This window comes from Poecile atricapillus, chromosome 1, assembly GCF_030490865.1.
Source record: "Poecile atricapillus isolate bPoeAtr1 chromosome 1, bPoeAtr1.hap1, whole genome shotgun sequence".
Lineage (NCBI taxonomy): Eukaryota > Metazoa > Chordata > Aves > Passeriformes > Paridae > Poecile > Poecile atricapillus.
The window spans coordinates 31,405,500-31,421,684 of NC_081249.1; the positions used below are offsets into that span (position 1 = coordinate 31,405,500).

At 37.3% G+C, this 16,185-nt stretch overlaps 1 protein-coding gene across 8 annotated transcripts in view; it reads left to right on the forward strand.

Moving 5' to 3' along the window:
• INPP4A (inositol polyphosphate-4-phosphatase type I A) overlaps nt 1-16,185 on the forward strand; it is a 109,545-nt gene that overhangs the window by 58,326 nt on the left and 35,034 nt on the right. For 5 of the 8 annotated variants that reach the window (XM_058838636.1, XM_058838671.1, XM_058838646.1 and 2 more), the window contains exons 3-11: nt 5,682-5,744; nt 8,108-8,326; nt 9,182-9,226; nt 10,672-10,790; nt 10,904-11,020; nt 12,031-12,110; nt 12,536-12,647; nt 13,590-13,680; nt 14,354-14,501. In XM_058838636.1, the coding sequence (XP_058694619.1) occupies nt 8,221-8,326; nt 9,182-9,226; nt 10,672-10,790; nt 10,904-11,020; nt 12,031-12,110; nt 12,536-12,647; nt 13,590-13,680; nt 14,354-14,501 (818 nt within the window). In that variant the 5' untranslated portion in view covers nt 5,682-5,744; nt 8,108-8,220. Of the gene's footprint in view, nt 1-5,681; nt 5,745-8,107; nt 8,327-9,181; nt 9,227-10,671; nt 10,791-10,903; nt 11,021-12,030; nt 12,111-12,493; nt 12,648-13,589; nt 13,681-14,353; nt 14,502-16,185 lie in introns of all 8 variants that reach the window. The other 3 variants (XM_058838653.1, XM_058838663.1, XM_058838628.1) reach the window with 1 other exon arrangement.

Genomic DNA, 16,185 nt, shown 5'->3' on the forward strand with positions numbered 1-16,185 from the left:
GAACAACAGAAGAAAAAAAATTGAAAATATATCTAGTGTTGTAGCCATTAGGCATAGCGTAGGCATGTACTCTGTAACAAAAAAAGTTGCATGATAGAAATACATGAACAAAACACCGTTCAGGAGTACAAAACAAGTGTTGATGAAGAAATAAGCACCAGCAGATTTGCTTTAGTAGCTTAAGACTCCCGTTTTGCTATGCTGCCTAAATCTTAGTAATAATCTTTGTGAAATATTACTCCTACACTAACATTTATTTTTAATTTTCTAAATACTTGACATTGTTTCAAATCCTGAGTCAATTAGTTATGTCTTATTGAAAACACATATGTTAGAGAAAGAATTTGTGCATTGCTGGTTTGTCTCGAGGTGCTGTTGTGTGTTTTTCATTTATATAAACATTTAAAATAGTAAGTGTAAGAATTACAGTGAGTCAGAACAATGTGGAAATGAAGAGTGTTTGAGAGATTTTTTTGGTGTGTCTGTAACCTAATGGGTCATTCCTTCCATGTGGGAAAATGATGTGTCAGGAAAATAAAGTTAGCACTGTGACTCTGAGGTGCAGTCCTGTTGCTCAGGTGAAGCTCAGTGATTTCAGAGCAGGCTGTCAGATCCCATCACACCCATAGAGGACAGTGCTATCAGTACACTGTGACTCCTGGGTTGTTTTGACCAACATACACTAATTTTAAATTTGCTACGTTAGTCTGTGGAGTGGATGAATATTATAGGCAGGTAGATCAGATATTTTGTTGTAATCCAAACTTGACCAAACCTTCTGATTACAGATCTCGTTTCAGTGCTTTTATCCCTCTGTCTTGTCTGTGGTCCCCCCTCTCATTGCCTGTAAGAGGGAGAATATGCTAATGCCATTGATCTATAATCAACAGCAGTATGAAATCTTTAGCAAGTGTTGCGTGTGTCTGGTTCATCTCCATTTCAGGTCATAAAGTTGGGGTTTGGATTTGTTTGTGGTTTTTGTTTTGTTGGGGTTTTTTGTTTTGTTTTTCTTTAATCTTTTTTTTGTTGTTTATTTGTGGTTTTGGGGGTTGGTTGGTTTGGGATTTTTTTTCCTTCTTTTTTTTTTTTTTTTGTGTTTTGGGGGGGTGCTTGGGGTTTTTTGTAGGTTTGTTTGTTTGTTTTGTCTTATTGTTTTTTTTCCCTGCCTTTGTTCCCCTGCCTCATTCTTTATGGCAGCAGGAGGAGCTCGGAAAGGAGTTAAGCTCTTTATTTTTCCATCTTGAGCAGTGTGTTTCTGCATTATTAGCTTCATGGTTATGATGAAAGACTGCTCTAGGAGAGGCAAGTGTTGGGAGGCAAGTGTTGAAAGGACCATCAAATTCAGAGAAGTGTTTCCAGTCCAAACTCCTCAACAGAAAATATGTCCCCTTCTCATGGGCTTCTCCATGTCTGTGTGTAGGCAATGTGAGAACTCCAGGTCATGAGAAGTCATCTTGTGCACAGGAAATTTTACCACAAAGTGCCCAGCACATTTTTTGTGAAGAGGGTAAAGGTTAATTTGGGGTAAAGACCATTTTTAAGCTGTTTCAGTTTCTGCTGGTAAAGTGGTGGAGGAGGCTGAGAGTGTTCAACTTCAAACTTCCCTGCAGCAAAACTCAGCATTTTCCATGGCACTGGGCTGTGGTCAACTTGATAAAAGCTGTTCTGCAAAGTGAAACAGAGCTGTGTTTTCCCTTTTTATCTAACAGATATGTGTGTTACAAATGATCACTTCCACCTTTACATGTGTGTATTTTTGTGCTCCTAGAAATACTAAAGGAATAAAAATACTGCAATGACAAGTAAAATTAAAACAATATCTCATTAAGAAGAATGCTAGTTATATTTCCATTGTGAATATAGACAAATAGTTTTAATTTGCACAGAAAACGAAGTGGCCAAAATTGCTGTTTCCTGTAAAAAGTACTCAAATATATTAAAGAGGTAGAATTGGCTTTTTCAATTCTTTGAGTTTGCTGAAGTTTGTAGAGGGGAAGGATCAAGAAGAAATTTTGTGACTTATAAACTTATCTGCAGCTAAGTGGGATCTGTGGACAGGAAAGCAAAAAGAAAGAAAGCCACTTCCTGGTGCTGAAATATCCTTTTATCTAAATACCACTGGAAGGTTGCATTTGGGGATTTTCACATTGCGCAAATACATTTGTTATATCTTGCATTTGTTGATTTCATTTTCTGGTGGAAGCCTTTTCCCTGTGCTTGCTGCAGTTACTCAGAATCCTCAGGGGAGTGTCAGAGAGTGACAAGAAGATTCTTCAGGCCAAACTTAATGTTTTTTGTCTTTGTTAATTAAGGTGCTGGTGTGTGGGAAAGGGGACATTTAGCCAGGTTATGAGGGGAACCTAGACTTAAGAATCAGACTGAGAGCGAGAGATACAGCCTCTGTGGAGCTGACAAATTGACACCTGGAGAGTGGGGGGAAGTAATGTCAGTGGGAGGCAAAGGTGGATGCTGGGATCACTTGAATTCTTTTGCCTCCCCAAGGCCTAGATCATGGAATGAATGGACTGAAACTGTTGTTAACCTATGGATCTGCAGTAGATGCATTCTGTGTTGCTGCCTCCGTGAGTTTGGCTGGAAGGATCTGACTCAAAGTGCCAAATTCATAGCTTTGACTTTTCCTGTTTTGATCTGTGTGAGATTCAGGACACTCAGACTCTCATTAAATGAGACAGAAGAGTGAAGTGCATGTCAGACTGTTAAGAAAACAGTTCTTAATTTGAGAAGGTCTTAGGAGGGTTTAGCTGGGAGCTGCTGTCTTTTGAGCTGATGCACTCTGCAGCCATGAGTGATAGGGTTGATCCAGACCTTCACCTCAGATCCTTGCATGGTTCATAAAGTTCCTTGCATCATCTTTGAAACAGCTGTTGGAGGTGGGTTGCTGAAATTTCTGAAAGATTGGGTTTGAGCCAACATGTCAAATCTTGTTTCACTACCAAGTTTTTCTATTGTTTGAGATAATAAATAAATAATAAAACACTTCCTGCTTGCTACTTATACTAGAGATGGCGCTCTTACTCAAACTCATAATTTAGCATAATAAAGCATTTCTTTCCTTCCATTATTTTGTCCATATTGATGGACAACATGTTAGTTAGTTGGAAACCAGGCCATGCTTCAGATCCAAAATACTGTTTCAGGCAATATTCACTTTCATGATTTTGTATATTGTTGAAACATTTTCAATCAGAGAAGCAATTTATGAAGATGTTATTTAAAGAGTGCAGATGGGTGAAGGAGCCCTCTTGATGTTTCAAAATTGATTTTTCAGGAACAAGAACCCTAATGGTAAGGTTCAAGGAATCATCTTTACAGTCTGAAGAGACTTGAGACTCTAAAACTAATTGCACTAACTACTTCTTCATGCTCTCTTGGAGATGGCGGTAAACTTTCAGTAGGATTACATCTGCAGTCTTTTTTTGTTTTTTTTAAGCATTTAAGGAAACTGCAACACTCTCCCTTTTTGTCTCTTATTCTCTTCATGTAGATATACCAGTACCATTTAGCCTTCCACTGCTGTTGCATTTTTTGCTCTGGTATGCCTCTTTACCTGATCAAATACCATAAGCCTAGAGCACTATGGCTGTAGAAAAGTAAAGTCTCAAAGTAGACTTTGATTCAGTCAGTAATTGGAGTGTCCTCTTTCTCCTGCTTATTGATGTGTGAATTTGAAAAATCCTGTTTCCTGCAGTTGTGTAAGGAGTGTCAAAAAGTAGATGTTAGGCTGAAATAAGGTTTAATCTTACCTTACCTTTATTTCAAGAGGTAGTTTGGTAGGAGATTTTTTTTTCAAGAAGGGAACAGACCAAAGCACTTTGCCAAAACAATTGGTGAGATGAGGAGAACATTATTGCTTGTAGTTGTACAAATTAATCATCAGGGGTTTACTCTGGGGCTGAGTTGATCATCAGTTTTGCTTGAGATCTTTCAAGCAGAGTGAGACCAAACATCCCAAACTTTCAGTCCCAGAAGACACAAGGTCATGTAGCTGAGTAGGACGGCATTTGCTTTCCACAACTAATTGACAGGACTGAGGATAGCAGGGCAAAAGTGGCATCAGATAAAGACCCTTTCTTCAGGTCACATGCTTTTGTGCTAATATTGTGCCAAATAAATATTCATTTAACAGAAGGGAGGCTTGTTCAGAAGCCTTTTCTGAACTGTGGATGTGGTCTTTACTGATTCTGGAGGTCAACAACAGCTTCTCACGTTTCTGTTGAAAGCTGGGCTCACAGCAAAGCTTCCTGAAATGCAAAGCTGCACAACTTGTCAACATCCACTCTCTGCCATCTTATTAAGGGCAAAGCCAAAGGCTATGTGCAGATAAATCATGCCATCTTCAGGAGAGGTTGCCTCAACATGAATTACACCAGCCTTTGGCATTGCTGTCCGCTTGAGTGGTGCCAGTCTTTGGAAACCATCCATTTAAGGATAGGTACCATCTAACGAAACTATGTGATCTCTTAATACTATCTTTAATTTGGTAAGAATGCTACCTCCACTGGTTTTTATCAAAAAAATGATCATAAAATTGTAATTGTTGAAACAGTCGTCATTCAGGAGAGGGACCAGAGCACCTGTTGTTTGGCTATGCATTGGCTAAAGGGAACTCACCTGCCTGAGCTAACACAACTGTAGGAGGGATCCAGTTTGCCCAGCTGCAGCATCAGAACTAAGCAAGTCATCTAAATAATTTTTATAATTAGAGAGAGGTATCTCCATGGGGTGACTCATCCCACCTACCTTGGAAAATAGTGACTTGTTCTCTGGAAGTGCCTGTGTCTCACCACTGCCTATACAGAGAACCTGAGTGGTGAGTTGAGATCAGACACCTGCCTCCTATGTTCTTTAGGTAAGATAAAATCTTTCTGTAAGTGATGAGAGCTCATGTTAAATTCTTAAGCAGTCTTGGGTAATTGGTAGGGTGATTAAATATAGAAGCTGAGACTGGAGTTCCCCATTTCTCTTACTGTAATATGGGATAAATGGGAGGTCTTAAAAGACATAGCCTTTTAATGTAAATGTACTTGAATGAGGTGGCAGTATTATGAAATATAAACTTTCATTTAACCTCTAGTAAGCTTAAAAATAATTTGCTTTTACTGTATATTCATTGCCAGCTGTTTGTGGAAGGCTCCCTCACATAGTATTTTCACCCAATGGTGTAGAAAACCTACCTCCAGATCTTTGGACTTCTGTGTTTTGACATGGGATCTTTTCTCATGACGGTAGCAGTTATAGCTCTTCCAAACAACAAGGCTTTGAAAGTTTAGCTGTAGAAAAGCAAGCATAGTAACAAAATGGTGTCTTATACTCAACATAACATATACATTCATTTTTCTTAATAGCACCAAGCTTTTTGGTAAACATGTTAGCGTATGTTTCTTACACCTGTTCTACCCACTCACCAAATGCTGACCTGAAGTCAATCCTTTTCAGCATAAGCTTATTTCTTTGTGCTCCTACTCTGGCTGGGTATTGTGCTGGGTGAGGTCTGTGAGATCATACAGTTTTTCTAATTTCATTAGACTTTATTGTGAGCACTGGTAATCAGAAATTAAATTTACTGTTTAATGTGAGAATGATATCTGCCTACTGGTTGTGATTTATGCAGTATAAAAATACTGTGAATTTATGGTGATTATTTTGTTAATTTTTTTTAGATGTGGATTTAACTGATATTATGACATACAAAATCCCTCCCCACATGAGGAAAAGAGCCCTCTGTAAGTATGATCCTTGTAAGTAATGTAAAGATGTATTATTAGATGATAAACTATTATTGCAATTTAAATGAATAATTATTCCAGTATAATCATCCAATATCATTATTCCAATTATAATAATTTCCAAGGTCTTAGCCTTGGAAAATTACTACACTCAGTAATATTTAAATAGAAATAGCTTCCAAACAAATTAGATACCTGACCCTCTTTTAACTTCCCAAGGATTGACCCTTTTTAAGGATGTCAGGAATTGCAGAGATTTTAGCTGAAAAGCAGCCAGGCTGTTGAACCTAATTGCTGTCTGACCTGTACCTTGGTGAACATTAGTTATTCTCGAATACATTATTTGTAGATTTTGGGGATAGGGACTATGGCATCCTGTCTAAATCTCTGCAAGTACATTTTGTAGGTCTTTCCATCAGGCAGTTAGGTTTAATAGACTTACAGACCATTAAACATCACATTATATAATGAACAAACCAAGGAAAGCCTATTGCTGAAAGAAGGGAAAAAAATAGGAGAATGGAAAACCTTGGAAACTGTCAAAGAATTTTGATGGAAGTTTTATTTGAATAAATACTAGGACATTCAGTACTATTTGAGAAATGTTGGTTATTCACTAGCCACTTAGACATTAATAAATACAATAAAGCTTTTTTACTGTGTGTGATCAAACCTTGGATCAACCAGGTTGGCTAAAGAGGTACATTCTTGTCCAAAACCAACTGGACACAATCCTGAGAAGCTTCCTTTGAGCAAGGGGGTTGGATTGGATAAACTCTAGAATTTATCCAACCTCAACTATTCAATATGAATCGGAAAAGTGCCTGCTTTAATTTTTGGCTGTCAGAAATTAGATCTCTAGGCAGAGTATTGTTTTGTATGTTGTCACTGACTTTCAGTGCTTGGGGGATGGGATGTTCAGAGATCTCAATTTCTGATTCTTCCATTCAATAATTTATTTTTTTTTTCCTATTTGGAATTGACTAATGATATATTATGTAAAATTGACTAGAATCAAATTCTTAATTCCGAATGGCAACAGACTGGCCCATCTTGTAGACACAACCCAAATTCCTTCCTCCCTAAAATGAGCTCCTAACTTAAAATCTAATTCCTAAGCTGATGTAGATGGCCAGGACTGTTCAGTTCAGTTCCATTGTCTTAGATGCTTAATTTGCATTGGAATTTTTGATGTCCGGTGAAGTTGTGATGGTTAAGAAGCTGCGTGAGTACCCCGTGGAGAGAGGAAGATGTTTTCAAAATCCTCCAGAGGGAGATGCTGACTAATTAAATTCAAAGACTTAAGCAGGTTGAATGTTCGTTTGGAGGCCTTCAGAGAGATTTAAAGGGGTGTTTTAGAACAAAATATAAGCTAGGTGCTTTATTTAATTAGAATGCATCTTGCTCATTGTTAGGTCCATCAACCTAAAAGGAAAAATACTCTCCCATTTTGCAGTATGGTTCAAATGTTTTGTAGAATGAATGAGAGGCTGCTGGGAAGGTGTTAGTTACTTTTCAGGTTTATCAGATTTTACTCCTCACTTGCTAAATTAATGAAGTTTGTCATAAGACAAAAATTCCATAACTGCAGTGCTAGCACAGTTGATTGAGGGAACATTCACATTTAAAATCATAACCAAATTTTCTGTAGGCTTTCTTTCCTACTGTAATTTTTCACTTCATAGGCATTGTGAGGGGAAGAACTGTCATGGATGTCTATAGTCCAAAAAAGTGTAGCGTGGAGGAAAAGCACAGATGCTGCCATCTGCCACATCAGCAGACATCCCTTTTTGCATTTTCTTTCCACCACCATCCCAGAATTTCAACCTCTCTCTGGCCCAGTAGGCTTTATTTATAGTTTTCATTATCCCTTTCTCATGGCAGTAGAGCCTAGAACAACACAGTGTGCTGACACTGACAACATTTCCTGCCCTTTTGTTCTGCACTCCACCAACCTGTTGTCCCTTTGTCCTTTTCCCTGGTGCTTCCTCTGCAGACAGAGGCCCCATCTGACAAATTTATTTGTTCTCCCCAGGGATTAGAAACCAGGAAACTTCATTAAGGATGGTTTAATAACTTTGACAAAGGAGAAGAGCAGCTGGTCTGTTAACGTGTCTCTCTCAAACCCCATTCTCTGACAGAAAATCTTTCTTGCACATGGTCGAGTTTTCAACAATTTGATGTAAAATGCTACAGATGTACAGTTCATGCAAAAGTATTGTGCATTGGATCAGCCTTGAGCATTTTATTTGAATGACCAGAGATGATTTTATGGCAGTAGGTTTGCTGCTGTTGAAAAGATCAGTAGCTGAGAGCAGTCTAAAATTTTGGCGTATGTTTTTGCTTTCTCTGTTGCTTAGCATGGTAATGTTAGAGGAATAGCAGCTGGAGACAACCTGCTGCACTCTGCTACTCTGTGAGACAAACATCAGTAAAGCCAAGCAGCAAGAAAAGAAGGGCTCTTCATGAGAAAATGACAGCAAGAGAACACAGCCCCCGCCATGGTGCCAAATCCCGCACTGTGCAGAGGGCCTCCACCATTGATGTCACCTCTGACATGGTTGGCCTTTCTCTGACAGGTTTGTACCTTCCTGTCAGCTATTGCTCTTTTGCTGCTCCTTTCAGAGCAAGCCTTGTACTAATGTTGGTTTTTTTCTTTTAATTGCTTGAAGACTTAGACCTGTCTGGTTATCTGGAGGTAATGAGAATTATGGAATAATTTATATAATAAGAATTTATGGAATAAAGGAATTATGCTAAAAAATTCTAAAAATCTTGGATTTGCAACTTTTAAAATAGACAAAGCACTAAAATCAGAGAGGGATTTAAAAAAAAAAAAGTTAGGTTTTATGTTGTTATGTTTATCACTCAAAAATAAATAACAGAGAGAAATTAACAAAATAATGTAATGGTTTAGGAAGAGTCTTGGCAACCCCCTTGTTTGACATTGTATACAATTTTCAAGAGAGTTCAGGGAGCTGAGGCTTGTCTTCCATATCTTTAATGGTTATTAAATTAGGATCCTAACCCTCAGAGGCTTTCCTTCATTAGTGAGAGACGGGTACTTTAAAATTTTGTCCTATTAACTACCACAGATTTAATAATTTGGAGTTAATACTGGCTCAGGCTTTAATCCTGTTGTTTTCTATTGATATTAAGATTTTAATATTCCCATATTGCCTCTAATCTCACATAGCTTTACATATTTTAATGTGTTTTATAAACTGAGATAATCCCAGATTTTCCAAATAATTATTAGATACCAAGGATTACCAGATGAATGTTTTAGATATCAGTCATGGCTCATTGAATTAAAGCAAATTTTTTTTGTATAAAATGTCATTTCTTTTTCTGTGTGATTCCAACTTCAGGAAAGAATTCATGTGGCAGTGATGTGAATTGGCTAATCTTGTGTTAATTTTTCTGATTTACAGGAAACATTCAGGATCCAGATGAGCCGATTTTAGAGTTCAGTTTAGGTAGGCTTAGTGATTTTTATGCTAGTTTTGATAATGCATGCCATTGAATATGTGTGAGGTTTTATAAGTGTTGATTTTAACGTGCATTTCATATAGTAAGGTTTGCAACTTTGCTCTGATTTTTATGGAGATGTGGTACAGTTTTCATGCTGCCTGTACAGTATCTTTTGATAAGCAACCAGCAGTTCCATTTTGTGAAGTTTCTAAAAGTCTGTAACTAAAACATTGGTCTTAAAAATTTTTAAATATTTACTATGTGAATATTATTATTAAATGTTTACTTTGTTTATGTGAAGATGCAGTGAAACTGCCTTCACTGTCAGTAAATCAGCAGTTCAGATCTTCAAGCAAACTGAAGATTTGCTGGCAACACCATTTTAGGGCAGAATGTTTTCTAAGAATTGCGAATTATGCACAACTTTTCTTTCCTGTGGTCCTTGCTGTCAAGTGATAATGCAAGATGCAGAAGTGATCTGAATTCTGAGATGGTTGAATTTGGACAGGAAGCTTGTGCATTGACTCACCTCACTTGAAAAATAAGTAAAAAATATTTTCTTCATGAAAATTCAGTTCATAGTTTCAACTGCAGGATGGTTTTCTTGGCTTAATAGTGGTCTAGTATTTGGAAAGTTATGCTCTTAACAGTGTGCTAATGAAAAATTAGAAAATTTTCTCAGTTGTGTGCAATTGTGTTATGAATAATAATCTTAACAAGCATTCTCAGAGCTGAATAAGGTACTTCAATTATTTTCAGATAAAAATATCTAGAGTTAGGTACTTCAATTATTTTCAGACAAATTAAAAATATTTAGAATTAAAAAGCTGTTTAGCTAAATTTAAGAATTAGCTTCCTGCATGTAGCTGAAGCAGAGTTGGACCACGCCGTAGTTACTTGTATCTAGCTAGATAGAATTTGGCTCTGAAGTTTAATGTAGTTGTGTAGAGTCACTCGTTGAAATTTTTGGAATTGTTTCCTACTCACTGTAGTCCTTTCCCAGCTGTTAAACTCACAGTAACATTTTAGAGGAAATAAATTGCTGTTATCTTACAATTACAAGCTGGTGTTCCTCAGTAGTGCTGCTTGATCAATGTTCAGGTGCTTCTGTTGGTTCTCCCTGGGCAAATGCCATTTGATAATGGGCTTAATGGAGCGTGACTTTGAATCAAATGCAGCCACCCTCATGAGATTACCAGGAGAAAACCTATGAATGTGGGCTGTTAAATTGCAGCTCTAGAACTTGGAGCCAGACTGAGCAGATTGCATGTTTACTGTTTGCATGTACAAAGGTGAGCAATGTCTGCATTTATAGTGTAGTGATGAATATTAAACCCTTTGTGATTTGATTGCCCAGGGTATATAATGTAGTTTTATAAAAATGTAGAGTCTTACAAAAATATGAAAAAGATCTTGAATCTAAATTTATTTATCTCTTGCGTACCCACAGCTTGCAGTGAGCTGCTAACTCCATCGCTAGATCGAAAACCAAATAGTTTTGTAGCAGTGAGTGTAACTACACCTCCCCAGGCATTCTGGACGAAGCATGCACAGACAGAAATTATTGAGGTAAGTGCTGAGGTACTTCTAGATTAGGTTTAAAATCAAAGCTATTAGGAATAATTTCTTTCCTAATAAATATCACCTTACATTAACTTTTGGCTTTTTGTTTATGATTACAGGGAACAAGTAATCCTATCTTTCTAAGCAGCATTGCCTTTTTCCAAGACTCTCTTATCAATCAAATGACACAAATCAAACTCTCCGTGTATGACGTCAAAGATAGATCTCAGGGAACAGTAAGTTTTCTTTATTCTGTTGCCTGGCCAGTCAGTGTGGAGCAAAGAAATGAGAGGCAAAGAGATAAAATTAGTAGCTTCTCTGGAAGAAAACAAAGGGATAGCAGCACTGATCATATAGAAAATAAGATAGGTAGGGAAAGGAGGTACAAATGAGATTGGCTTGGCAGAGTGAAAAGCATTGCCAGTTTTCCCAAATAAGACTTCTCTGCAGTAAGTTTGGAAACCATAAGTTAAAAAGGTCCTGTCACTTGTGATCTTACATTGTGGACATCTTTTGTGAGCTAGATAATGAATAGGATCCAACATCCCTAACCGAGGCTTCTATTGTGTGTCAAAAAGCCACAATAAAACTGTACTTTGGAACAGAGCACCTGAATTCCAGGAATCACCCTGCCCTGATACATTAGATTTTTTCAGGGGTAAGGTTTGCTCCTTTACTGAAAAAACTTAGTGTCAGCACTCCCATGTTGCTACTTGGATCTGTGGGCAATACAGGCCATTTATTCTCAGGTCTGTTGTCCAGAATACTGTTTCAGGCCTCATCTGTCTGCTCTTCTATGTCTTCTTCAGGGGCAGCAGAGCTGTCACTCTCTGTTCAGTGCTTCATGGGGAAGCTCTAGGGTAAAAAGAATACCTCCAGAGGAAGTAAGTTCTTCAGGAGGAGACAAATTTGGGTCAAGGATGCAGCCTGAGCCCTGTTCAGTCATTGCTTTCAGTGTTCCTGTATTGCTTGGCCTAAGCTCATATATATTGAGGTGCCTCCATGTATATCCTAGAGAAACAAAAAATGCATATTTTCCTTCAATAGAAGAAAAACTTTTATAAATTATCAAATATATTAAATTTTAAGATATTTTAATTAGTTATATATGGCATATTTGGGTATGGTTTTGCTCTTGGACAAGTTATTATTATGCATAATAACTGTATTTTGCACTTCAGTGCTGTGGTTAAAGCCTTTGCTCCCTGTAAAGGTAAATATAATTCTGCAACTCATCTTCTTTCAGATGTATTTGTTGGGTTCTGGGACGTTCACTGTAAAGGATCTTCTTCAGGAGAAGTACCACAGGTTGCACATAACACTAAGGTTAGTAATATTTTCCTTCCTTTAAGTGTTAATTCTTCAAAACATGCTTAAGATGTGATGAAAACCTCTTATTTAATGGCTAAGTTGAAAATGGACTTAATTAAACTCCCTTGTTTTGATATTAAGTATATTCTGATTAGCAAAGTGTGAATACATGCATTTCTTCTCATTTTCATATTACCCTCAAATGTATAAGCTGAGCACTACCTAGGCTGCCTTCAATTCCATACAGCATCCTTACGGAATAAGGGGAATGTATAACCCATTATAAAATTACCCATTATAAAATTGCTCCAAATGAAGTTGAAAAGTTTCCTGTTTAAAATGTTCTTTAAGTTTGAAGATTAATAGCCTTTTATAAGTGTCTCCTTGTTGATGAACAGGTCCTCCTCCAAAAAAATCTCAACGCAGAGTATTTGTTGCAGGTCGGCTGAAAGTGACCGTGTTGGTAACATCACAGTTATTGGATGGCAGATGGAGGAAAAATCTGACCAAAGGCCTCCAGTGACAAGGTCACCTGATACAATTAATGGAAGGGTGAGTATGAGCATTGTACCAAATTCAGAAGAATGCAGATTCATTGCCAGCAGTGAAATTAGCTAGGTTGACATCTCCTATCAACTTTCCTGTCCCTCTTGATACCTAGTAGTGCTTTACGTTTCCAAAATACTGTGAGGAGCAGCCTAATGATGATAAAGCCGTTTTGAGTTTTGCAGAGCTCTTGGTGCTCATGTGTGAGATTAAAAGTCTTGGGGAAAAAAATTAATTTTAAATGATTAAGCTATAGTATCAAATACTCATGTTCTTCATTGGAAGAGGCTTCTGGTACTGTTCATTGGTGCACTTGTTGCATGGATAACCAGTTTCAGAGACATGTGATATTTCATTTCAGATCATGGATTGGAAGGTACCATTAAGCAAAACTGTAGTGAGAATGCTAGGGAATTCCCAGAATTTAGTAAAACTGAAAAAGTTACTTGACTACTGGATTTTTTTTTCCTGATCCCCAAATAATTGTTTGAGAGCAGATGTTTGCAGCACTTTCTCAACCTAGACATATGTTTAATCCTGTAAAGCTTGTGTTTTGAGTATCTTGGTGATCATTGCACTCTAATATGTGTATTAGATTCACAGTATGCAATAGAATCTCTTTTTATCCTCCAGATCTGTTCATGCCTATTGATGCAGTACCTGTAAGGACTCTGGAGCTGTGCTAGCATAAGTAGTTGAAAGACTGAATAAAATTTTTTGTGGCATTTTTAACTGTGCAGTAGAAGTAAATAGGAATGTTTAGGATTTGTTATTCCAGCCTGCAATATTTCTGTCCACAGTAAAAATATTTGAAATATTTATTTAAGGCATGTGTGGAATTGAGTATTTCTTTGAAGTCTCTCTGATAGGTCATCACTGCATATTGCTTGGGCACTGAGGTTTCATTCTTTACTATTTCTGTTTTTTCTTGGTTTTGTTTTTGTTCAGACTGTGTTGCCAGTTGATGAAAGTTTAACAGAATCCTTAGGAATCAGATCCAAATATGCTTCATTGCGGAAGGATGCACTATTGAAATCTGGTAAGCTGCCCTGGGCTGTAACAAGTTAGCTTTAGGTATCAATAAAAACTAATCCCACCCTGTGTGCCTGTGGCCCCAGGGCATTTCAGCAGATGTTTCATTTGAATAGGAGCAGGCTGCTGACTGAGCAGTCCTTTCAGGATCATACCAGAATAAATAATTTTATCATATGCACTATTCTATATTGTAAAAACAGCAGAAGCAAACTTGCCATTAAGTTGACTGTAATATAACATTTTTCATGCAATTCCATAGTCCTAAGCAATTGTTGCAGGGCGAGGAGAGGGACAGAGGAAAGCAAGCTGCTCAAAAAAAAGAATCTTGCAGAAAGGTTAGTTTTCCAGCAAATGATTGCATGAGAGGAAAATGCACAGTACATAGACAAAAGAAAAACAAAAAATCATTTTAAAAGGTGAATATGTATTTAATTTAATTTCCTTAGCAGTGTAGTAAGTAGTTTGGAGTGGAGGCTTTTCCTGCAAACACCGGAAGAATGGTCATTGCAGAATGACCATGTTTGCAATAGGTAGACTGATGTCTGGTTAAAGCAGATCTTTACAGCAGGGTCTTTCAGCATGTTAGTGAACTGAAGCCATTTACTTTAAGAAAGAAGAGACTTTATACACTTTAAAGTCAAACTCTAGGCTTAAATAGTATAATTTTATTTCTGTAGTGTTTGGTGGTGCCATTTGCCGAATGTACCGTTTCCCAACCACTGATGGAAACCACTTGAGAATCTTGGAGCAGATGGCAGAGAGCATCCTGTCACTGCACATCCCTAGACAATTTGTGAAGCTGCTTCTAGAAGAAGATGCAGCAAGGTAAGTTTTGGGATGGTTTGTATGTGCAGTAATACAGCAGTGATGTGGCTGTTGTTGAGTTACAAAGGCATAAATATATCTGTGTTAATGCACTAACTACTCAGTGAGATAAGAAATGGCTTTGAGAGTCAGAAGAGTTGTTTTGAATGAAAAACAAAACAGAATAAAAGCAAGTAAAATGAAATGCTGTAGTACAATAATGACATTGTCTCATTTTAGGAGGTGGGAGGGAGAAGGAAATCTGTTAAGCATTTTGTAGGTTTATTCTGAATTTGATTTTTTTAAAAGCAATTAACTCTTTTCCAGGCAACATACTCATTTATGAGTGTTTCTTCCCTACATTTGTAGGCTATGGTTTACAAATCTAATGGTTTATGTATGCTTAATAAAGGCCAGGATTGGAATGTTAAAGAATTTTAGATGTGTTTTTGAGTAATGGGCTTTTATTTCAATTGTGTTTGAATTCAATCCTATAGATCTTAACTAAGTCTGACCTTAATTAAAATTAATTTGTGCTCTTATTATTGTATATTAGGACATTTCAGTTCCTTTGCGATACTGTGAAATAAAATCATGGGTTAATCCATTCATTTTAGGTATTTTAATATTTTGTGAAATTTATAAACTCTCATGGGAAGATGGCAGAGACTTTTTGTAATGCATGCGAAACCTATTTGAGTTTCTGAACTTCACAATGATTCTTTTTTCTGATGTGATGTTTTTAGTGATGTGCCCTTAGATTCTATAAATTGAATGCTGTATCTTGTTCAGCTGTCCTGACACAACCTTGATATGGAGCAGGCTAGGGGTATGCCATTGGATATTTAGTCATGGATTATTAGTTTTTTATTTTGTGTCTTTGTTTCTATACAGCTTTCCTCACAGTAGGTTTAAAAGCACCTATTCATTATGAGTTACAACCATAATAATAAAGAGTTGGAAAGCTTATCCTTAAGGTGCCATGTATAATGGATGTAGGTTAAGGACTTGAGGATAAGGAGAATTTAGGGTGAATGAGCAAAAAGATAACCTTTCTGTAAGACTGTAGACAGTGAAGTTTGAGGCCTTGGCCATGAAATGTGACTGTTCAGAGGCTCTTGCTAAAATCATACAGAGATCAGTGGATGCCTTTTGTAAGCAGGTACAGGTTAATAACAGCCCAGGTGATTGTTAATATGACCTTGTATATGTACACTGGGTGTTGTGGCTCAAAGGTAAATAGGTCTTTGTGTAATTACTGAGAAAGGCTCCCTTGTTTCTGTTCAGTTGAGGTAACCCTCAATAACATGCACAATCACACTTTTCATAGTCACTCAGATTTGACCAAGTGCTCTGTTCTCCATTCTCACAGTGCTGCAGCCCAGAGCAGTGACAGACAGCTACACAAGTACATCTGTTTTTTGTCTTCACATCCTGGTGACTTTTAAAATGTCCTTGGATAATCACAACTGCTGTCTCCTAGATAAAATTCTTCTGGGCCAGAGATCTTTGAATGGAAACTTCTTACTGGGGGTTGTGACGTTTTGACTGCCTCATTATTTATGGCATACATATTCTTTGCTGCTTGGCTGTATGCGATAAACAAGTAAACTTGAAGTGTTAACCTGTGGATTTACTTCAGGAAGACCAGGGCTCAGATGCATGGCCGGTTTTGAGCAGGGAGTTTGATGAGGTAATCATAATA